General features: G+C 45.3%; 1 protein-coding gene across 1 annotated transcript in view; it reads left to right on the top strand.

Moving 5' to 3' along the window:
* The window catches only part of LOC105451580 (dual specificity tyrosine-phosphorylation-regulated kinase mbk-2), a 39254-nt gene extending 28380 nt beyond the window's left edge, over positions 1-10874 (top strand). The window contains exon 2 of the mRNA XM_011692128.1: positions 9333-10874. Coding sequence (XP_011690430.1) covers positions 9333-10874 — 1542 coding nt within the window. The remainder of the gene's footprint in view (positions 1-9332) is intronic.
* Positions 10875-24651: the final 13777 nt, after the last annotated feature.

Raw genomic sequence — 24651 nt, 5'->3', positions numbered from 1 at the left:
CGGTGATACAAGATTCCAGGCACACGATTTGATCTTAAACAAAATACAAAGAATTTTATCTACATATTAAAGACTAATGAAGTACATAGCGATTTTTTAAAATATTGATTTTTCTCAAAATGGCAGCTATTTTACGAAAAATGTGTATTTTTCGCCAATACAAGTCTTTCTTAAAATAGCTGCCATTTTGAGAAAAATCAATGTTTTGAAAAACCCCTACGTACTTCATTAGCCTTTATTACGTAGATAATGAAAATTCTTTGTATTTTGTTCAAGATCAAACTTGTGTACCTGGAATCCTATACCAATAGAAAAAAAGGGATTTTGCAAGTGTATTCTCTAAATTTTCTGGAGTGAATCTCATTCCAAAAGAAAATACTGCCACTCGGCCACTTGAGTGGCAGTATTTTCACTCTTTTGGAGTGAAATTTACTTCAAAAGAGTGAAAAGTCACTCCAGAAAATTTAGAGAATAGGCCAGTGCGCCGCCATTTTGGACATAAGAAAAATAAAAAAATATTTTTTTAGTTTTTTATATACGTACAATAATGTCCTCTGAACAGATTTTAAATAAAGTTATCCATTTACCCACCAAAAATCCCAAACTTTAGATATCGTTCTAAAACCTCAAAGGTGGCGTAATCCCTTAATTTTCGAACACGCACGTGCAGGTTCGGAGCTATAACGCGGCGGGCCATCCTTCTCGCGCAGACAACTTTGGCTCCCACGAAATTTATATTTATTTACTTTTTTTTTCCGCGTGGATTTCATCTGACCGCACGCATGATCTGCGACGTTCCTCAACCTTTTTCTCCGAATCGTTTAATCTCTTGTTTTTCTGACGTCGCGTCAGTTCTCAGGGAGAGACCCGGCGATTCCGAGAGCGGAGGTGGCGGGGTGGTCCGCGTTAGAATGAACGACGGATATCCTCCGACTTGGAGACACGAGGCGGCACCGTTTCGCGCGATCCTGACCTCGAAACGCCGGGGGGCTTTTTTGGCGGCGCGCGACACTGCACGCGGCGTCATCACGACCGCAGGGGGATTTTATTGCGCGAAGCGGGAATAGCGGGATTCCAGAAACGGCCAGAAAGCATATTATCGATCGATCGACCGCCCGCTGTGTGTAACGATCCGAACGGGGGAACCGTAACGAGCTGTCGCGCTGCGCCGCGCCCGCATCGCATCGGCGGCGGTCGTGCAGGCGGACTTTTTCCCTGGCAGTCGACGACGATGACTCAGAACGATGGCCCGTCGTACACATATTGTGTCCCGAGGGACGATAACACCGTATTACACCGTCGAGAAAACGTTGGTGGAAGGAATCACGGAAAGAGGGCCGACCGCGGATATCTCTCCGCCAGGGCCGCTCACGTGTATACTTCGTGAAAGTGGAGTACCTACATGGAAAGTCTTTGTTATTTTCCCCTATGGAGCGCGCGGAGCTCGCATCAACGAGCCAATGTGATTTTGTTGTTTATTGTCCGGTACGGTAATCTCTTTTTACGGCGGTGTGCGGCGAATTGATGTAATCTTTTCCAATAAACGCCGAGGAAGTATTTCCGCTTGTAAATTCGAAAAATTCTATATAGCCCACTACATCATTCTCCGATATATATATATATATATATATATATATATATACTCTTTGAGCGACAATTACCGCTGTATAAACAAGTATAAAATTTTCTTATAACCTTATCGTGCTACCATCGCGTTTTGTCGTAAGTGTAGGTCAAGTATATATCGTTCTCTCAGCGTGCTTGAGATAACAATTGCTCGGCTCATTAAACGACGACGGTCGAATATCCCGTATATGAACACCCCTGGCGTTCCCCGTTTTTGTCCGCACAGAGAATCGAGATTTTTATCGGTTTTATTATAATGAACTACCTCCTCCCCCCCCCTCTTCTCTCTCTTTCCCTCTCGAGTGTATACCGCATCGCGTCGGTGGCGGATCCGACGCGTGAAATTTTTCCGAGATATTGATTCGCGCGATCGATGGGGGCAAACAAGAATCCAGGTCATTCGGAAGAAAATAATGACGTAACGCAGCTGTCTGATATTTCTCCGCCTGGCGCTTGGTGTGCGCTTTGAAAAACTGTCACGATCGGGCTGTCATAATATTGTCGCACGGCGCCGGCGGGTCCTCGCCAAGATAACCAAGATTTAATACGCGCGAGTACATCGCGTAACGGCCGCAAATGTTTAATGGAGAGGAGGAGCAGCTTCGTAGTATAGCAATATCGCGTCGGCTCTATAAATGAACACTCTTGTGAAAAACCGAGAGCCTTTTTCTCTCTCTCTCTCTCTCTCTGGTTAAGCGTGAATGAAGTTTTTAATTAAGTTCTCGCTTTTACACGCAGCGTGTCTCCCGAACGGAAAAAATTACGATGTTAAGTGATAACCGTGGAACACAATGAATACATTAGCATGTGACAGAGAGAGAGAGAGAGAGAGAGAGAGAGAGAGAGAGCTAGATGAAAGCTTGTTGCAATCGCGATCGAGATTCAAAGCTGCGCTTTCCATTAGTTAAATGGACATGGCCGCGCCGCGACACGTCGTGTTACTATTTCAAATATCTAATTCCTTAAATGCGTTAGAAGGAGATTTTTAACGTCTAAATATTCTCATTCGCGCAAAGTGCAACACGTGTAATTGTAGCGAGCGGCAAAAGAAGGCCGCGCGCGTTTAATCGCGGGTGCTCAAGCATAGATAAAGACACGAGTAAATCCGATCTCATCGGCGGCGGCGCGACCGCACAGCTTTTACGGTAATTACTGGAGGAGCCTGATGGGGGGGGGGGGAAGAGCTCTTTCGCCGGCGGTGTTTGCTTTCTTGCGCGGGATAATGCGCGCAAGAAAGGCCGATGTTAATATCTTATACGACGATAATAAATGCGTATATCAATGTGTCACGCCGTGACGCATGAGGTAACGTAACTTTCCGCCTGAAATTGAGCGAGAAAATGTGTCTTCACGGTCAACGTACGTACCGCTTTCCAATATTTCGAAAGTGGAACATACGCTAGAAAATCTATTTTTGAGTGTCCGTGGTTCACGCTTATATCGGATGCGAGCGAGCGAGCGAGCGAGTGAGAGAGAGAGAGAGAGAGAGAGAGAGAGAGGGAGGGAGAGATTGCTATATTATCGCATTAAATTATTTCAAGATTAATTAATTACAAGAGATTAATTACAAGAAAGAAACTATTACTGCCAATATAAAGATATATACTCTCAGATAAAATTCTCCAAAACGATTAGCAGAAAATGAAAGCCTCGGTTTGTTTTATTTTACTTTGCACTTAAAGGTATTACGCTTAACCACTTTATCGCGGATTCATTATAGTTACGCCGTGCGTCAAACGGGTGTGTGCGCTATAGACAAGTAATTACGTTCGATTCACGTGTTTTCCATTGATATATGCCGTAAAAGTTGAGCGACTTATAAACTAGGGACTCTATAATAACTTCCGACCGAGTAGTCGCGGGTTTGACCTTACAATACAGTCTGCGTCTTGAATAACTTCCATACGTCGCCATGCCGCGTATAAAATCGACCAAGAGTATCCCTGCGAAACTTTCAAAGAATTCCCACCGCTGGCTCGTGCGGTGGGCTTGTATAGAGACCACATTCCTGCAAAAGTTTCCGCTGAATACGACACCGAGGGAGGAAGGGAGGGCGGGAGGGCGGGCGAAATCCACTTTGCCCGCGTCACTTCTATCACTTACATTAATTAGGAATCAAAAGCCACGGTACCGCACGGAACGCATATATCCCAATTAGCGATAATTACCCTGCCGCGAACGCGCGCGAGGGAAGTAAGACTGGCGCGAATTGGCGATTCGCGCGCGCGTTAGCCTGAAGTGAGACGCGAGAGGAGGATTTTGACAAAGAGGCCGGGGGGGGTTTCTCGCCGACGGCGCGACGTCCTCGTGACACAATCGATAAAACAAATCGACGCGTGAACAACAACGCGGTGCTCATGGCGGCGTGGCGCGACGCCGCGGTGATTACGGAATATGTCAAAGGCGCAACGTACGCTTTGATTGAAGGCTTTGTTACGGGACCTACCAACGCGCGCATTCGCTGCACATGCATATATATGCGCGCGCCACCGTGTGTACATTTTTTACCCCGTTCCGCCGCGACCACCTCAACCGCACCGTTAAGCCTCACGGGGGCTCTTTGATCGATCGATCCGGCGACGATTTGTGTTTTTTTATTTTTTATTTATTTATTTATTTATTTTTTTAAGGAAAGTGTTGCGGTAAAACGATCGAGTTTTTAGTCCCAAACCCGACGATACGAGGGGGGAGAAAAAAGAACGGGGGCAAAATTATCTCTCGTATAGACGATAAGCGCGAGGTTTCGCAAAAATATCGGAGAATTTTTGCGTAATAAATATGTCTACTTTTTTGCTGCGCCGTGGCGCAACCGCAACGCGAGAAACGATAATTAATTTCCTGCACCGGATTTTACAATTTACTCAGCTTTTTTCCATTCGCCGTATTAATTGTTACGCCCCGATGATCGCCGGTAATGAAAGAAATCTCTCTCTCTCTCCTTCTGTACGAGGTATAAAATTGTAGAATACCGCGCATACGGCATTTAACTGGATTATTCCCACGCGCTATATTTCCTGAAATGATTACCGGATAATCTCGACGAGAGAGGTGGTGATATCATCAAATTAATTATGTCTTATTCGATAGACTTAATGCTGCGCCCGTACATTATTTAATTGCGCGATAATCGCATTCTCTATTGTTTCGTTGTATGCAAATATCACTCGGTCAAGTATTGTTTATTAAAACCGAAGAAAGTAGTTTGCCGCCTACGCGACTTATATACAGTGAACGGGAACGCGCGGCGAATTTTATTGCGCGCGCGTCCGCGTCCGGTGTGATCTTTAAACGAGACGGAGAAAACTTTTGCGTGGTCGACGCGAAGCGACGACGGTGGGTGTCCAGTCGTTTCAGGAAAAAAGAAATGACGCGGTAAAAGATTTTCCGCCGAGCCCGCCCGTGCGGCATAGAACACCGCGCGAATAAGTGGGCATGTATATAGGCACCACCTGTTACCTCGGAAGCGAAACCGGCGGCGCGTTCCAATTAGGGGAATGAGCCTCCTCCTTTTATCGCCGTTTCTCGCGCGCGGCGCGGAACGAACGGGGGGGGGAGGAGGAGGGGGAGGGACGGCAAAGAGGGAGGGAGGAAAACCGCGAATAAACATTCTCCCCCTCATATCTCATTTCACGGGGGCACGATAAAGCGCGCCTCGACGCCGCGATGGCCTCGGCGAGCGCGCCCCTGCATTCGCAAAAGGCCGAGGAGAGCGGCGCTTCCTCCTCTGCGGTTACCTGGAGAAGAAAAAAGGAGTCAAGCCGCAACCGCGGAGATCGTAAATTAAAACGCTGGAGGATGGATGCCTATACACAGTTGCCCTTTTCATTTCCTGCCTGCCTCCTCCTGCTGCAGCAGTAGCGCCTATTGATCCCGACCTAGTTGCTTCAAAGGAGAGAAAATTATTGAAAAAGCCGACTCTTTCCCTCGATGGAGTGCGCAAATAAAACGCGGATCGATCGTGAGAACGACTAATGCAATTTTCTTCGGGGATTACGCGAGGAGAGCAAGAAATAAGATCGGGAGCGTCTCGACGAGTTCAAAAATTATCAGACAGAAAGTGACGCACGCTCGGGGTAACAATTTATATACCATATATAAGATGCAACAATTGCGAGATTTCTCATACGTGATTTTATGTAAGTCGCATATAATTTTTAAGAACTTCTCGCGACGAAGAAAACCCAGGATTCCGTCGATTGTGCCGAAATTCCAGAAATGAGCTGTTCATTTCGTGGAGTTAATTCTCAATAAATATTCGTGACCATTTGCAAATTCAGTCGAGTGAGGTCGCGTTCCCCTCCGAAGAGTAGTCTCGCATTGCTGCAGCTGCATTTATGCAGGGGTGAATATATTATTTCGCGTAATGGCATGCATGATAAACATGCAGCGAGACAAAAAAATATTCCTAACGAAAGATACATATTTTTCGGAAACGTCATTAAATCGTAAAATTATTAAAAAAGAAACAATAACAGAAAATTTGCAAGTTAGATTTCTGCCAATTTCGTTGTCTCTCTTTTTAGGATATTTCGCACACATGTCAGGTATATATTAAAAAGCTTCACAACCGAGCAAAAAGAAACACGTGAGGTCAATCCTCCAATTCCTTTTTTTTCCTTTTTTTAACGACTAATCGTTTGAACTCCCTTCGGATCTCTTTGTAGTATAAAGCCGAAAGCTCCATTAGTTACATCGGAATTCTAAAAATGGACCGTTTGACGTCACACAGAGAAAAATTGATTCGGGGTATCTGCATGACGGGTACTTCCGCCAAAAGTGCACCCTACGAAAACTTCCGGCCAGCCGGTCGGTCGCCCCTTGAAAACCGATCAATCGCCCCGAATGTTTTGTCACGGTGACGCACGTGGAGACTGCTTACGTGTCTCCCGCCAGCGGAGTCAAGTGAAAAGTTCGGGGGTCGCGGGATAAGCAAGAGACATTTTTCAACCGAACTCGCTGCTCGAAACTTGTGCCAAATACTGATTCATTCAGGGGGGGGGGGGATACAATTGAATAAACTTAACATCCGTCACTTGTTTATTTTGAGAATATTTACTGCGAATTATGGCGATTAATTCTCCTATAGAAGGGATCCTTTTTTAGCACGGAGAGAATTTCCTTTTAAAATTTATCCTGAAAATCATGTTAATCGTGGAACAACTTAATACCTCGATAAATTTTACTGTGCCCTACATTAAATTTGTTGCAGTATATGTTAAAAAAATATAAAATCATATCAAATTCATCGAAATACTATATGTTGTCCTACGATTAATATGATTTTTTAAGGGTAAATTTTAAAATAAAATTCTCTCCGTGTACGATATTTTTTCGTGTAGACACAGCACAGGTCGAACGTGGCGTATATCACCTCCAAAGCGCCGCGTTGGAAAGCGGACTTTCTATCGATATACAGAAAATACACGGTGCACACCGAATTATATGGCTTTCATGGTTATGGCTCTTGATTAATTGCGGATTATTTTCTCCTTGCTCATCATTTCGCGCAATAACCACGAAAGCAGGATGTACGCGGGATGTTCCAGATAATTCTTTCCTGCTTTCCTTCAACTCGGGTTCCTTCTTCCATTTTACCTCAGCCGGAAAATTTAATAGGACACCTAATTACACATGAGCATATCTAAAGATATTATCGATGGATTGTGTAACGAGCTGTTACGAGTGTTACGTATTATAAATTGCATTATCGTTTGAGGTGAACGTTTCTGCGTTTCCGGTTATATATATATATATATATATAGTTACGAGAAAAATGTGCAGGAAGACTCCTAGAAGACGCTCTATAAATATCAAGAAAATATATGCGTTTTCTATTCCTTGCTGGAATTCCAGATAGAAGAAACCTTAACTTCTCGATTTCATTTGAACAGATAAAAGTGAGAGATAAAAAAAGATAATTTTCGACACGACTTCGAAAAAAAAATTTTTTTTTTGGAGCCGTCGATATCGTTACCAAACGCGTCCACGTCGATGCCTGGGTACCTCGGTTCCTTGATCCACGAAGACACGTTGCTATTTTTAAACCGAGATTTCATTGGAGGTCGCGCATCGGGTATTGATCGTCGGGAATTATAACTCATTGAAGTCGCGCGGCCGAAACCTAAAGCGGGCCGAGCTGAATCCTGGACAATCTCCAACATGCTGTTTCTGTTCGCTACTTACTGCACACACGCGAAAAGGGACGACGACGTTGCCCGAAATATTAAAGTAGGCCAGAAGGCGGACGGATTATCGAATTGCACGACGTTCGCCTAGTGCAATCTGTCTCGCCCCATCTTTTCCGCCAGTCATCGCCGAGTAATCGAGTAACATAATACTGACGACTTCGAGGAAGTCGTAAATGGAAGATGGAAAACATCGGGCAGATCGTAAAGTATACGGCGCGAAAAATTATCACCTCGTACATGTCGTATAATTGCAAGCGGAGAAACACAGACATTCTCGCATTTATCGTTTAAGAAACTCGCGCGTTGACGTTCCTCTGAAATTTTATTAGTGGATAATTTCAACGTTGATTAACAGCACGCGGAAAGGGGGGCAATGTATTATAAAATTATGCGTTGCTTAAATACGTTAAATAAATTAAATATTATTGCGCGCGGAAATAAGAAAATATTATTTTACGTGACGCGAGAGAAGACGTGTTGAAACTCTCTCTCTCTCTCTCTCTCTCTCTCTCTCGCTCTCTCTCTCGCGTTGACGAGATGGACGTGCGCTGCTGCTTTTCAGCGCGCGATCACGCGCGCGACAGTTAAGTACCGAGGCGCGCGCGCGCGGCCGCGGCGTTGTGATTGAAACGGTATTACGTTCGGACGAACGTGAGGTAAAATTATCGGGCCATCATTACGACACGTTCGCTGCCAGGTGCGCCGTAAACGATACACGCGCCTTACTTTACGTGGGCCACGTGTGCATCATTTACGAACTGGAAGCAGATATAGGTATTCGTGTGTGCGCGCGCGTGTGTAACCGGGGTGCATCCCGTTTCGCCGTTCTATACTGCCTCTTGCGCGCAGAAATTATTAACGAAGCCCGAGCTTTATACGCGAACTTGATCGATTCTCACGAATGAATGTGTCTCGTGTACGTAGTTACGGCCTGACGTCCACGGAAAGAACGATTTTGTTGAAAGATCTAAAAATTTTGCTAAAAATAGATCTGAAAATAATTTTTTGTTGAATCATCAAAATAATTTGTCGGAATGTTAAAACTGATAAGCATTGCTATAAAACGTTTTGATATTCTAGCAATCACTTTGACTTTCGCACAAAATTATTTTGATTATTGAACAAAAATTATTTTCAGATCTGGATTCAGCAAAATTGTTCTTTTCGTGTCGGGTTAGGACACGTTTGAGCTGCGACAGCAAAATTTCCGTAATTCTGTAATTTAAATATTTCAGATTCTATATATTCTAGATATTCCATATTTTGCAACAAATATTCCACCTTTTCCTCTTCAAAATGAACAATTTTTTTTTTTCGAAAAACGAAATTTCTATTTCAATATCGCTCACTATTTTCCAAACAATCAGCCGAAAGAATTTATTTATTATACACCCAGGGTGAAGTATATATATTTCCCAATCTAGCGTGTTATCCATTTAATATAGTACAATTACTAATCGTACAATTTTAAATTGCATCGATTTCAGCAAATTAACGAGATCGTTTTGCGTGTTGCAGGTGATAGATTTTGGTTCCAGCTGCTACGAGAATCAACGGGTATACACCTACATTCAGAGTCGTTTCTACCGCGCGCCGGAAGTGATATTGGGCGCGAGGTACGGGATGCCGATCGACATGTGGAGCCTCGGGTGCATCCTGGCGGAGCTGTTCACCGGTTTTCCGCTGCTGCCAGGCGAGGACGAGGCAGACCAGCTGGCGTGCATCATCGAGATGCTGGGCATGCCGCCGCAGCGGTTGCTGCAAAACTCGAAGCGATCGCGTCAGTTCATCAGCTCGAAGGGCTACCCGAAGTACTGCACCGCGACGGCGATGCCGGACGGCACGACAGTGCTAAGCGGGGGTCTATCGAGACGAGGGAAGCTGCGCGGTCCGCCGGGCTCGCACGATCTCGAGCGCGCCCTCAAGGGCTGCGACGACGTGCTGTTTTTGGACTTTCTCAGGCGATGCCTCGTTTGGGAGCCGGAGTGCCGGATGACACCGAACAAGGCGCTGAGGCATCCGTGGCTGCGCCGCCGATTACCGAGGCCACCGGGTGCAGACAAGAACGACACGCTGCCGGCGGTGACGTCGGCGCAACCCCCGACCACCGGCGGCGGCGGGCCCAACCTGAGAACTTCCGCGTCCGGCAGCAGGAGCTCCAGCAAGACTAATAGTATGCAGAGTAGCAATAACACCAGCGAGGACATCGCGACCAGCAAGACGACGGGCCAGCAGACGAGGGGGAACCGCTTGGTGGAGGACATGGTGTCGGCTTACGCGGGTTACTCGTACACCACGTCCCAATTGCACGGCGGTACTTGGGGCACAACGGGGGGATTGAGCAGCGGCCACCAGTCGCTGAACTCCATCACCGGTGGGGCCGGCGGCGGCGGCGGCGGTGGCGGCGGTGGCGGCGGCGGCAGGAGTTCCTCCAGCAAGACCAACAGTCTGCAGGGCGGCAATAACTGCACCAGTGATGACATCACCGCGAGCAAGACGACGGGTCAGCAGAGGGGAAACCGTCTGGTCGACGACGTGGTGTCCGCTTACGCGGGCTACTCGTCGGCCTACGGCGCGTCCCAGCTGCACGGCGGCACTTGGGGCGCCACGACGGGGGGACTGAATAGCGGCCACCAGTCGCTCAATTCCGTCAGCAGCAGGAGCTCCAGCAAGACGAACAATCAGTTGCAGAGCGGTAACAATGCGAGCGGTGACATTCCCGTGAGCAAGACCGAGCGTCAGCAGCAGAGGGAGCGCGCAAGCGAGCTGCCGGTGACGATCTTCGATCCCTACCCGCTCGGGTCTTACCTGTCCGAGTCCCAGCTGCACAGCAGCCACCGATCGAACCAGAGTAGCAGTCATCAGTCGCTCAATTCCGTCGACGGCGCGACGACCGGCAAGTCGCAGCGCGCTCGGACGCACCAGACGCAACAGCAGCACAATAACAATGGCGCGTCGCACGACAATTACGGCTCCCACGGCTCCTCGAGTAGCTCCAGCCGTTTGGTGCTCTCGTTCCAACCGGGGATCCAGGAGATCCTCGAGGAGTTGAGGCGATAGGCCAAGACGCGACGCCGGGCGCCCTTTTCTCCTTCCTTCGACGCGCTCGTTCGCTCGCTGCCGTTCTAGGCATTGCCACTGGCGAGCGTTCACTTCGCTCGCTTCACGAAACGATCTCGCGGTTTCCTCGCAGACGGAAGGGAAAGCGGGTAACGTAAAAAGATAAGGATGATCCGATCCCGATCACCTAACGTGAAACTCCGGCTGTGTCTCGCTGCCTGCCGTTCGGGCGACGTCCGACGTAGCGTCGAGGAGGGTTACTTGCGGTCAAAAGGGTGGGTAGCTGTCACATCCATCGATCTCGGTTACTTCGCTGTGATTCACGCGCGTCGCGTTTCTACGGTCGCCGCGGCTGGCTGCGAATGAGGTTCTAATGCGAGCCAGTTATAATTTGGTGAAAAGAGGTGAAATTCTATTTTCTATGAAATGCGCCGCTTCGTAGATTGGGAGAAGGGAGATGTTCCTTCTCTTAAAAAAGCGAGCATTGGACCTTATCGATGAAATTAACATTATCCGAGAAAGATTGCGCAGTTCAAAGAAAAAAAAAAAAAACGATTGAGCGATACAGACATTGGACTCCGAATATTACAGAAACATTAATTTAGATAGTGTTATTCCTGCGTTGTCACCAATATTGGAATTATTCAAGAAAAAACAACAGATATAATTATTTTGATAAGTTAAAATTATCAAATTCATGTCCGTTTGCGATATTTCTTTGGTTTGCTAGTGTATGAAAATATTCCTCTTGAATTATTTGGCGTATCAAGAAATCGAAAGGCTATAAAAGAAGACGATATGTCGAAGAAAGATTTTCGTGGATTCGCCACTTGTGTTTATAATAACTGGTTTCGCGCCTCACGGCTAGCCTGGCGCTACAAGGTTGCTCGGTTATATCCACGAAATGGTATCTTCAGCCCACGGCGACGTCGCCCCGCGTTGCTCTCTGGTCCGCTCCGGGATTCAATCCCGCTGACATTATACCTCCGCTGCGCCATGAAAATACGCGGTCGGTATGCTTCTCGGCGAGAGGCGAATTTTTCCGTGTGACGACAATATCTTAAGAATTCTAGCAAAACGTCAGAAATCCTTGTAGATAAGAGTATGAAACGATTCGATACGCGATTGTGCGTCTCCAAGACATTCGTCTTTTGCGAAATATACAATTGTGGACTCAAAGGGATCTCTTTCTTCCTTCAACGAGTCTCGAAACGCGCCGGAAATTTGCGAGGACGATCTCTCGACACTCGATATACGACGCCAACACTGTACGAGGCACTCATTCATCGCTCGGTTGTGCTTTGCCCTTTGTAAAATTAGACTTTACATTTTATCCCGAAACGACGAAACGAAATGAAGCATGAAATCCAATTTTTCGAAGAACGCGTCAAGTCCGTGTAACAAATCGAACGCAGTTGACGGGACGGAGAGTAAGTGCAAAGCACTTGTGCAAATGTTAACCGTCAGATTTGTCGCGATGCATAATAGTCATTTGTTCCGCCTCATCGGCGCGACGTATTTTCTCCCCGCGACACGCAATCGATTTCACCCGGAGATAAGGCGGTGTTGGACTGACGAACGCAAACAGAAGTCAGCTGGCTTCAAACGAAATCGTCGATTGTCTTAACATTCACATGAGTCTCTCGGTTCGCGAAATTATGAATTAATGCACGGTCGTCTTTCGCGAGTCGCGCGCGAGAGTCGTTGCGGGCGACCTGGAGGTCATTGTGCCAAGGGAAGCCCGGGGAAACCGCGACGGCTCGATAAGTCGTGTACGTGAGGCAGCACGTCAGATGTATCGTCGTGTCGCGATGTCGTCGACGACGACGACGGCGGCGGCCGGCAGTAGCAATTCGCTCGCCATAGACGCGACGAAGAAGCGCACGACTGAATGGAATAGTTTACCGTTGCTCATAAAGACGCGCCGTCGTCTCTGTGATCCGAAAGAAAATACATCCGAGATGCATTTTTCCCGTTCATCAATACGTCCCGATTCGTTGCACGTACTTGGCAAAAGCGCTTGGATTCTCGCTTGAAATTGCTGTCGCGCTTAGATCGATCAAATCGAATCGTTCACGAGGAAGAACATTGTACAAATGTGACGATGCGATTTTGTACAGTTTTGTAGTTTTTACAAATTTTTTTTTGTTGTAATTTCGTTTTGTAAATTCTTTTGTATCGTATGTGTTTAGATTATTTGTATTTGCTTTAGATATTAGTGTTTGCCGATTAGAACGGGTTCCGTTAAGAAATTATTATTTCAGCTGCATCTCATTCGATCATTGAAATGGAGCGAAAAAATATTTTTTTAAATGCTTTTGACGACACGAGCTTTTAATTATTGTAATTAATTATGCATTTTATTATCTTTTTTTTTTGCTATTATAATTAAAGATCTTATGCGGCTCTTTGTAGGAGATAGATACGAGGAGGTGCTGCCTCCCTCTGCATCAAATTGCTCATTACACGAATCCATTAGTGATGAATTATGAACACTCATTACACGGTTTCAACCGAACTCAGAAGTTCAGTCAATTCTGAAGCGGAAATTTTGATTGAATGCGAGTTTCCCGGCGTTTTTCCCCCCCGGTTCACCGCCGCGCGGGAAAACGCCGGGAAAATATCGTACCTGGCGCGTTGTATCCTCTCGTGCATTATTTTACGACGCTCCAGCGTTTAATCCGATGCGATGAACGGCGCGCGACGGGAAGAATCGCGCCCGCGTTTATTAACTTCTGGCTTCTTCTGGGCTAACTGGGTTAATTCCCCCCTCGTGCATTCTCGGTGCCCATTATTCGCGGCTGCGTATAACGTTTAATCGGCAGGAACGAAAACGCCCCGCGTCCAGTTGCGGCTTTCTACATCCAGCGCGGTTCTCGCTCGGGGAGATATGACAGTCGCGTTTTTCACGCATCATCATCCGCCCTTTGGTTGCATCCCTCCTTCTCCCGCGAGACGGTATGTACGGTTAGTTCTTATACGGACCGCGCGTCTTATACGCGTAGCGAGAAATCCGGTTTAAAGGATCACACACGACAAAGACCCCGCATGGCCGAAAATAAAAGAGACTTTCCCGTGCTCTCACCGCGGGGTGAACGACTCGACTGTCCTGCGGCCGCTTTGGTTCCGCGTTATTATCGGATACCTCGTAGATCCTGCCATGAATGGACGGCTTTTATATGTGGAAAACTCGGAAACAGACTTTTTTTTTTACAATCTTCGAAGAAAGGAACGCGATAGTGTTCACGCGATGCGAACCAATTTTTATATAAAAGCTGCTCAAGTACACTCGCAGCATCAATTGACGTGTCGGTTATCCATTAGAAATTAGAAACTGTAAATTGTTAAACTGTATAAATTTTTTTTACAATTTTTAAAGAATCGAAACGATACAGTATTTACGTAATGTGAGTCAATTTCTATGTAAAAGCCGCTCAAGTACACTCGTAGCATCAATTATCACGTATCAATTATCCATTAGAGATTGTAAATTGTAAACCGTACGAATTGAGAACATTTTAATTAATTATTAATTTAAGAAACAAACGATTTTATGTATTTTAATGTATTGTTTTCGACAACGATTGTCTCGTGGATATTTTAGAAGCATGTCAGAAACAAAACGCATTTCACTATACATAACTCTTTTCGGGAATCGAGAAGAAATTTTGCGAATGTTTATTTATTTATACGAGAGAAAGTCTGTACGAAAAAAAAAAAAAAAAATAGAAAACTCTTATCAAGCCGGTAAGCGATCTCTTATTATGTAATTTCATTCAAGTGCAAATATATTATTGGTCGCAGTACAGAAATCATTAACATGCATCACTTCCTCGCTACATATGCCATCCATCGTTAAACGCTAATGCGCTCTAATTACCACTTCCTGTCTTGCCGTTGTCACCAATTTTTCCCGAGCTATTTCAAGCTTTACTTTGTGCCCGGTGCTCTAATAATCGCCGGGGCGATCTTGTTCACCAAGAACAGCTCTTTCGGAACACGAGCGCGGTCCGCGAACAATGCGCTCGGCCGATGACTCTGGCGCGATGCGAAATCGCTAAATTTAGTCGAACAAAATCGCGTGCGCGCGCGGGGGACGGGCAGCCGTAAGAGCCGAGCGTGGATGAGTGACGAGACGCCGACGACTATGACGACGACGAAGGAGGGAAACGTGTGACGAGAAAAAGAAAACCGAGAGAGAGAGAAGACGTAAAGAGGCGAAAAGGGGCAGCCGGCAACGAGTAGCGGCGAAGTCGATTAAGCTCGAGGGTTGGGGGGGAGGGGATCGGAGCGATCGGCGGATTAAAAAAGAATCGTGATACCGAACGGCATGTCTTTGTGATATGGAACTTATAGGCGTACTGGGATTTATACTAACGAATGTAGATAAAAAAATATATATTATATATGTGTGTAAAAAAAAAAATCACGTACATTATGTTATATCGAGGTGATGAATGAATAATTTGTAAAGCGCGCGATGTAGTTTAATCTCGTCGTCGATGGAGCGCTCGCGAAAGTATCGACGCTCTCTTCTTTTCCTTTGTACGAGGAATACACGAGGTGTAGTACAAGGGACAAGCATCGATGCCCCGCTCTTTCCTCGAAGGCGTCGCCTCTCTTTGAGAAAATATTCTCGTGAATAATATACAATCTTAATTAAATATTAATATTATATTAACATAATACAATTATTAACGTACACACTTAGATCGCAATATAATATTAATATGTAATTATTGATATATATTATAGCATCAGTGGATATACATATATTACTTACGATAAAGTATAAAAGATAAAAGAATCGATCTCTTTTTACCGTCGATACCTGTTCCCTTTTCGGCGAGACCGGAACAGAACGCTGGGTTCTCGAGACAGCTTTCGAGTATAATACAGGTCAGAGATCGAACGCCGGAGAACGCGGGAGACGATCATTGTGACGTGTTGTGACACGAACGGTGGATATTTCGAGCTTGGATTTCTTTTATCCTCTCACCTCCAAAGTCGATTTTATATTCCGCGAAAGTATCGCCCCGATTATTTCAGTGCGTGCAGCAGTACAGCTTCTTTCAATTTCTCGGCCGATATTATAACATATATAGATTTTCAATCTGATCGTTAACCGAACGAATTATACGGCGGACATCGAGAGAGAATCCGTCGTATCGCGACGTGCGCGACGTTCGCGGAAAATGCTGATCTCATCGGGAGAACGAACGACCGTGCGAGAATGGGACGAGCGTCAATCGGTGCGAAGCCCGGAGAAAAAGTAATCGCGATCCGTCGTCGTCGCTGCGCGGCACACGTCCCGGAAATCGATCGGGGAAAATCGTATCGACCGGTTTCAATGATCGCGCGCGCGTATAGTACTTTAGTTGGCGAATCAGTTGGGACCGGTCTCATCGTCGCTACCACTGCCGATAAGCTTGTTAAATATATAGGCGCCATGCTTCGCATTTTTCGCAAACTGGCTCATCTGCGCGAAACCTAGTCTCCGTTCCCCCCCCCCGTCCTCCCCGCGTAATTATCGCGAATTAACACGCGGAGTGCACCGGCGATTTGCTAATTTATGCCAACGATACACCGTTACCCGTGCATCATCGGTCGTCCTCTATGCGGGGGCACTTAAGCGCCGCTGTGTATATAGAAACTGCACATAATTGAATATCCTGATGTAGGAGGCTCGAATGTCCTCGCGTTAATCGGCGGATGTCTTATCGAGGGAGCATTTAATGCCTTAGACGCTTGTTGCTTACGTTACAACCGGTCGCGATACAGAGAGTAAAGGATAATTTCGTGCGTTAATCGAAGGTAATGAACGATCGAAGATCACACGCGCCGCGCGACACGCGAGTAGTAATCAATTGTTAACAACGGTTTTATTCCACCTCTGGTTCACATTTTCAGAATACACTCTCGAAAGATAACGGCTCCTTAATTTATTCTCGTTAAATATGGATGCAGATGTCCTTTACGATGGTCGCGCGTTATAGTTTTTCGGCGCGGTAAACTCAAGCGTTTTTCAAAACGCTGCATAGAATCACGATGTATGATGTACTAATTGGCGTAAATTATGTACGAACTTTTGTATTTGCACCGTCTTAATGAGGTTCAATCGGTAACGCCTGAACGAGAGCGCAACAATGTGACCACTCAACGTGTTAGTCCGCTATTTACGACGGTTGTGCTGACTTAATTTATCTCCTCGCCGCTCTTCAACCGGTAATTCACGTTTACGCGCTCTTTCGGTTCTTGTCGCTGCATGCAGCTTCACACGCGGGCACAGAGAGCCATTCGCGTGTCGCCGGCGCTCCGCGCGATCTCGAGGAAGATTGCGCGAAGTCCGTGTTCGAAATCATTCCTCGGGAGTGTGTGTGATGGCACACGAATAATAATAATAATAATAATCGGTCTTTCCTCTTTTTCTCATCTTTCCGCGCTTCGGGTTTAACGACGGTCTCTCGCTCACACGACGACGTTCCGAGACGTCGACGAGATACAAGCGACGAGCTTTGAGCTTTGTAACGCACGAAGCAAGCGCGAATCTCGAAGGTTGGTGGGACGCGTTGCAATTGTCTGGGATTTTTTTCCGCAGATTCCTTCGTTGAAAAAGAAAAGTGCGCGGGGGCGCTCACGAAATTCGCGCGCGGCGATTCCGGCGACCTTTTTCAGCTCGCGAGAACGGTATGTGTTCCCGAGTCCAACAAACCATCCGAGAAAAGAAAAACTTTACGTGCCTTTATGCAGGCGCTCGTGATTTTCTCTTTTAACCAACCTTATAGCTGAGCGTTCGATTCAAAGAGAACTGGTTTTACGCTTTGAATCGACGTACGTGGGCGCTAGGTGTGGATACGTGTATGTGGCGAATGAGGTTCGGATTTTAATATAAACGTTTTGAATAAAGCGCAGCGATTAATTCCCCCCTCCCCCTCCACCCTCCGATAGAGGAAAAAAAACTGTCGCGTCCAGACGCGTATAAAATTCTATCCGCGGCGTTCAACGATCGGCGAAATTTAACTCTCGACGCAAAAGAAAATACAATTAGATTATACCATGCTCGTTTTTTAGATCGATCTCCGTGGTGAAGCAAATTTCTAATTTACTCGCTTTCGGTAATGCATTTAATGATTAATGTAATTAAGTATAATATCGCTCGATATTTGCGGAGTGATGATCCGTTATACAGCGTCGTTTAAATTATTAATTTCGGACATGAATATTTAACGAGAAACGTGCATCGTGCATCGTGAAACGGCTGATGGCGGTGTAATTTCAGTATGTGGGATTTATAATAGCGCTTGGAATTCTCGACGAGGCTCGTCGCGATTCGGGATATCGTCGGCGATCTCGCCGATCCGAGCCTGATGATCGCGGGCTTCGACTCAGAGGAGGGTGGGGGGGGGAGACGGGGGGGAACGAATCGTCGCGGTAAATTTCTTTAACCACAGGCATAAACAGCGCGTGAAATGTGTCTGACGGGAAATCGGCGCGAGAGACGCATCGAACTAGCCAAACGCGAGCTCGCTTCTTGCGCACGCGGCACGAGAGAATAAACGAAAGATCCGAATTTTCGAATTAAAAAACATCGACCTCTGTATCTGCTATATCGGTTCAGGATTAATAATGATCCCTCAGCCGAGTCGGTGCGGAAGAATCGGCGGATGTAATAACGAGAGAGAGGAAAACCGGAGTCGGGCGAGAGGAAGGAAGGAAGGAAGGGGAGAGAAAGAGCGACCGCGCGCGCGGGACAAAAAAACGACGAGAGACTGTGTCACGTTTCTTAACGTAACGATGTACATGTACTATATATAATTGCGTAAGCGTTTGTATGATAGTTAAGAATTTTTCGTAAACTTAACCGTTAGGGACGCGCGTTTAGCATACCTATGTACTACTGCGTCGTGTGCGTGCGCGTATACCGCACGCCCTGCACACGAAACACATACATACACATAAACATACACACACACACACACACACACGTGGCGAACAGGTGCCTCGGCGTTCGTTGAGCGCGTTTAACCCTTTCGCTTCGTGACCCGTCCCTTACTCCTTAATCGTTTCATCCGCGACCGAATTGCGCTTCGCCGCCGCGGCGGCGTGCACTGCATGGTCGCCGCTTGAAACGAGAGGGCCGAGTCGCGTCGCGTGAAAAATCTCCGTCGTACCAGACTCGGAGACTTCTTCGTTCTCGTTCTCTTTGCGAACTTTCCCACGCGACGATGCGAAACCGTTTTGAAGCTAAAGATGCGCATCCTTTCGATACTCGTCTCGGAAAAATCTATAAGGTCTTTCGAGAGAATTGTCAATGGCTTATTGTGCTGTTTGAAAATTTGACTCTTACAAGAATTCTCGTTTTCCTTATGTCCGCAATATATATATATATATATATATATACATACACACGTTTGACATCCTTATTCCTTTAGTTCTTGCTGTTTTTATATTTTAACGATTGGTTCTATATATACACGGAAAGAACAATTTTGCTGAATCCAGATTTGAAAATTTGTTCAATAATGAAATTTTTATTCAATAATCAAAATAATTTTGTGCGAAAGTCAAAATGAATGCTAGAATATCAAAATATTTTATAGCAATGCTTATCAGTTTTAACATTCCAACAAATTATTTTGATAATTCAACAAAAAATTATCTTCAGATCTGTATTTAGTAAAATTTTTAGACCTTTCAACAAAATTGTTCTTTCCGTGTAGAATTAATTTTTTTGTTTATTCAGCATTCTTGTTTGAGACGATCCATAATGACCGAAGGATGACAAGTCGTGTGTGTATGTATATTAGACGTAATGTACATATAATTTACGTTCACTCACGTCAAATTGCTGAGTTCAGCGTTGCGTTTGCGTATCTCGTCTTATAATGGACTCTCGCTTACGACTTCTATAAGAACCGCCGGATTATTCCATAATGCAACCAGTTATTCTGTAATAATCTATCACTATCCGATGGATATGCCATCCGCAGCCGGGTTATTCCGGGGAAATTGCGTGGAAAATTGCTCTCGCGAGTCGCCCGGCGCGATCGATCGGCGATTAACGACCGATCCGAGGGTCGTCAACCGGTTTAGCCAACCGCGCGCGTGTCCAACGGAATTTTTGGGGGTCGGAGATTTTTCACGCACGCCGCGGACCGGACGGGTTTTTTTTTCTCACGCGCGATCGCGGCTCAGTTCGCGGTGACTAGTCGTCAAAAAAAAAAAAGGAAAAAAAACAAACGATGGGCGTTTGTCAAACGAATGTTCGTCGACGTTTGTGTCCCAGAATAATTCCCAGGTAGCTTGGAATATTCCGCGTAATTGCAGCAATGTTCCACGCTACCTGCGGTCCGCACACCCGCGGCACGTGCGCGGCGTAGCAACGAACGATGCAGGTATAAGAGGTACTTGTTCGAGCGAATTAGAACAAAGCCACTGTATTAAGTCATATAGTTAAGCGGGAATTTATAGGATCGGTTTCTCCGGCACAAGTGTATCGGCTGGCCTCAGCCTCGATTCGCCTGATTCTCTGTTTCCTGAATCGTGGACACCAGTTAATTAGAAAACAAAACCTTTTAAATAAAACATTTTTCAAAAGTTTTAGAGACGTTACATAAGTATACGTGCCTGTAAGTATAACCAAGTATTTAATTCAATTTCTGTTAAATCAACTGCAAGATAAGGCAATTTTTCATTAAACAGAAAGAATGATTCATATAGCTACGAACAGATAAGAGCGCGATAATGATAACAAACCCTGCATGTAAGCGGAGAAAGAGAATCGGATCGATCGCGGTTAGCGTCATGCGATGAAACCGGGCTCTTAGACAATGTAATGATCATATAGCTGATAAGAAGGAGAAAATAAGTGCGAAGAACAAAGTCGGTTAGCAAAGTAGATTTAACGCCTGTTTTTCTTTCTTTAGCGACCAGAACAACGTGTTCTTCGCTGTATATATTTATTTCCTCATCGCGACCCTCCTCGCCGAAGGGAACGACCAATCGATCGCGTATCGCCCATCCTCGTTTACGCAATTCGATTTTTATCTCTGTCACAGCACGATAATTGTGACCACGCGTATTTTATAGAGTGAAAAACTCCGGGGCCCCTTTTAAATCTATGACCAACTTTCGTTTGTATCTCGATCTACATGTATCTGGGCTTGGGCACCTGTCAAAATTGGCGGCGTCACGAGCGAACTGTAAATAATAAAGTATAGCTGACAATCATGATATTGATACTAATCGACTGACGTTAAGTGTCAATTCCCTATTTGGAAATGTAAAATCGTACTTGAAGTGACCCTTAGAAAACGTTCACTTGTTTCGAATTACCTGTGCCTGAGATCTGTCGATTATCGTGTTGTGACACGCAGCAAAGAAAATCGCGCGCGTAAAGGAGGCCTGAGGTCCGGTCGCGCCGACGGCGTGGTTGATTTCGGACCGCGTCTGGACGCTCGAGGATTTTTTTTAGCAAAAAAAAACTCTCGAAAGTCAAATTTAGAGAGATTAGATCTCAACTGAAAAAAATTGTCTTCTTAATCCGAAATAGAGATTGCCGACTAAATAAGAATTTCTATTTCGGTATACGGAAGTTTTTGAGCGTTCAGCTCCCGGCTCTCTGGTTGGCAATTACGCCCTTTTAGTAGACCGTAGCCGTAGAGACGTAGAACGAAGAGGACAAAAAAAAAACATCGTGTTAATCAGGGTGGAAATCAACCGGCCGGTCGGTGCGCCCGCAGTGTCTTTTATTTCGCACCCAACGAAACATTCTATAGATCGTTGTTCCTCTGGTCACCGTGTATGTTATTGGTGACCAGGCAAAGCCTCAAGTTTTTACCGTAACCAAAATGGATTTTGCGTTGGACACTGTTTCCTAGCTCGCGGAGTGTATTATATAGATTACGTATGTACGTGCCTGCGAGAAAAAAAAAGCTCGGCGACACACGAAAACATATACACAAAATACGTACACACACACACACACACACACGTGCACACGCAATCCCACGTTCGTTTACAATCTGTAGCCTTTAAACGCTCGCATCGCACCTTTTTACCGCTAAAGTGTATACATCGCGGAACAAGTTCATGGCATAATTACTGTGTAATGTCACTGTCGCTTTGTTCCTAGCATAATCGAAGCGCATAATCGCAGGCTAACGCTGCAGCTTTAGTATTCTGGAAAGCTGAGCGGAGTGCGTGTTAATTAATTATTGCGGTGTCGCGGCGAAAAACATTGTGATAGCTATACGTAGTTGCGAGTCGCCGTCGCGCAGCGATAACAAATTGTGATCCGAGATTTATACTCTTAATCCGTAAGTCCGTAGCATGAGGAATTACAGATCAATATCATTTTAATACGTCCTGCATTATTCCCCCCCTTGGTGTATCGATCACACTTGCAAGCCGCGGGTTCAGAGAGAACGCGAGATGACCGCTGCATCTCTATAGATCATTTTTCACATATCATGTACAACGCTAGATTATTGAATTTTATATTGTCTAATTTTTTTTAACGTGAGATCAGAGGCGAATTATTTTTAATAAAAAGCGGATCGCTTTTTTTTAGATTTGAAAGCTAAGATTGTTTTTTACTGTATTTCGCAGCTCTCGAATCATCAGCGCGACAAAGAGAAGACGTTTTATAAGTGTATTTATTCGCTTTTAATTGGCTCCATCACGACAATTGGGCACGGCATCTTTTGTATCGCAAGATGTTGGGTACGTTTTATTTTCGAAAATTTGCGCTTTCACGCAATTCCGACTGAATGGTATATTGTTACCTATATTACGCTCTCGTTGTAAAAATTGCGAGATAGATCTCCGATGAAAATGCACAGTGCGCGCGTAAGAGTTAATCCCGTCGAGAATGACGACTGCAGTCCCAGTTAACTCCAGGGCGATCTTAATTGCGCGAACTACGTCTGCCTACGTTTGTTCCTAGCCAAATATTTTCCACTTCGATCGCAAACGAGAGGGCGCGAGTTCTTGAGAGATATAATTTTGCAGAGCATTTTTTTTTTATATGTTACAAAGAAGGGTAAGATGTCTCTGTGTTACCGATTAATATATATCGTCACACAACGTGACGTGTGCAGTGCGGCCACCGTGCAATGATAATTTCTGCAAGTGTACATAAGCTCTCTCTCTCTCTCTCTCTCTCTCTCTCGCGAGAAAAGTGAAATTCAAACGGAACGAAGAATGCTGCCACAATTACCTGCGTGGTTTCGAAGGTACACGCGTACATCAAAACACACACATACACACACACACACACACACACACACACACATAATACAAATGCGTACACGCTCTCTGTCTCTCAGGTACGCGCGTCGCATACGTACTGGTCATTATTCGTTTGCACGCATGTCCTTTCCACGCACCTCTCGTGCCCTTTTGATGCCCATACCTGGAGCAGGGCGTTTTCATTTTAATTTACGATAACACGTCTCTCCGGTTATCGTTTTATTTAGTCGACAATAAGACTTTTCCTATATTTTAAGTTGTCAGTGTTGTGCGTACGAGGATATGTTTTATTCGCGCCGCTGCGACGCGTCCGGACGTGATTTCGGACGTATAAATTAATTAATCCTAGCGTTATTCAAAGGGAAAACATGCGCTTTGTACCGAACCTGTTATTAATGTTACAATTTTCAGCAGCTTATTATGAAATTTATATGAAATTACGGATTAGAGAAAGAGAGGGAATTCGATAATTTCTCCAATTTAAAAATCTTTTCACAGATCTATTAAATAATTAGCGATTTGATACTACATCGGGGAAAAATGTATTTTTATATTATTTGTAATTCCGCGAAATGGAGAATTATAATATATCGTTCTTTAATATTCCGTGAATTGTAGGGAATACCTTGAATTCGCTAGGATAAATTAATGATTCAACTCCGCGGAACTTTTGTGGCATTTAGTTTCGAGGAAAGCCGCGATCGATTGAGGAGACGATTTTTTTCCCGTCACATTTGATTTTCTTCACGTTACTGCCGCTCGCATTTATGCATTGCGCGTTTCTTTCTTATTTCGTACCTTACCTGGGTGTACGAATTTTACATTTTTGTCGATGATATTATTCTGCATTATGCATGGCCGACAACAACGACGTTCCACGTCGGTGACGCTTTTGCCCTTTTTATTACGGAATATTCCTACCCGAAGGATTTCAGCGCGAGAATGAAGGCGCAGGCTCATGATACGTAAAACGTTATTTTTAGATGCGACTTCATGGTTAAAGTCAACTTCGGTGGAATTATGGGCTCGCCCTCCTCCCTCCCTCACATCGCGTATTTCCGCACTGCACACGAACTCTTCAATTTTCTCCTCATCACGAATTCGCTCGTGTCTTTCTCGAGTTTTTTGACGGATGTTTCGCAGCGGCCAAATCGTCTCGGCTTTTGTACCGCCGCTGTGAAATGCGTATTGTCAAACAAACCTAAAAACATACATCCGTACGCACTCACGTATGTACACACATACACACGCACACACGTACGCAGACAGAACAAGATACACCAATATACATGCATCCGTCTGCTCCGGTTTTACGTAAGTTTATGCTTAAGTTCTTAGGATATTAACGTGGCTTCTCATTTTATTTAAGCGACAATGCAAAGTTTGATCTCTTACTCGTACATACATCATTATGGATATAAATATTATAAATAAATACACATACATGGATAAAGAAAGGAAATCCGCATAATTATGATTACGCGAGGAATCATGCTCGTCGCGTCCCTTCACCCTCTCCCCCCCC

This window comes from Wasmannia auropunctata, unplaced genomic scaffold, assembly GCF_000956235.1.
Source record: "Wasmannia auropunctata unplaced genomic scaffold, wasmannia.A_1.0 LD336050.1, whole genome shotgun sequence".
NCBI classification, from domain to species: domain Eukaryota; kingdom Metazoa; phylum Arthropoda; class Insecta; order Hymenoptera; family Formicidae; genus Wasmannia; species Wasmannia auropunctata.
This window is presented reverse-complemented; position numbering and strand designations above follow the sequence as displayed.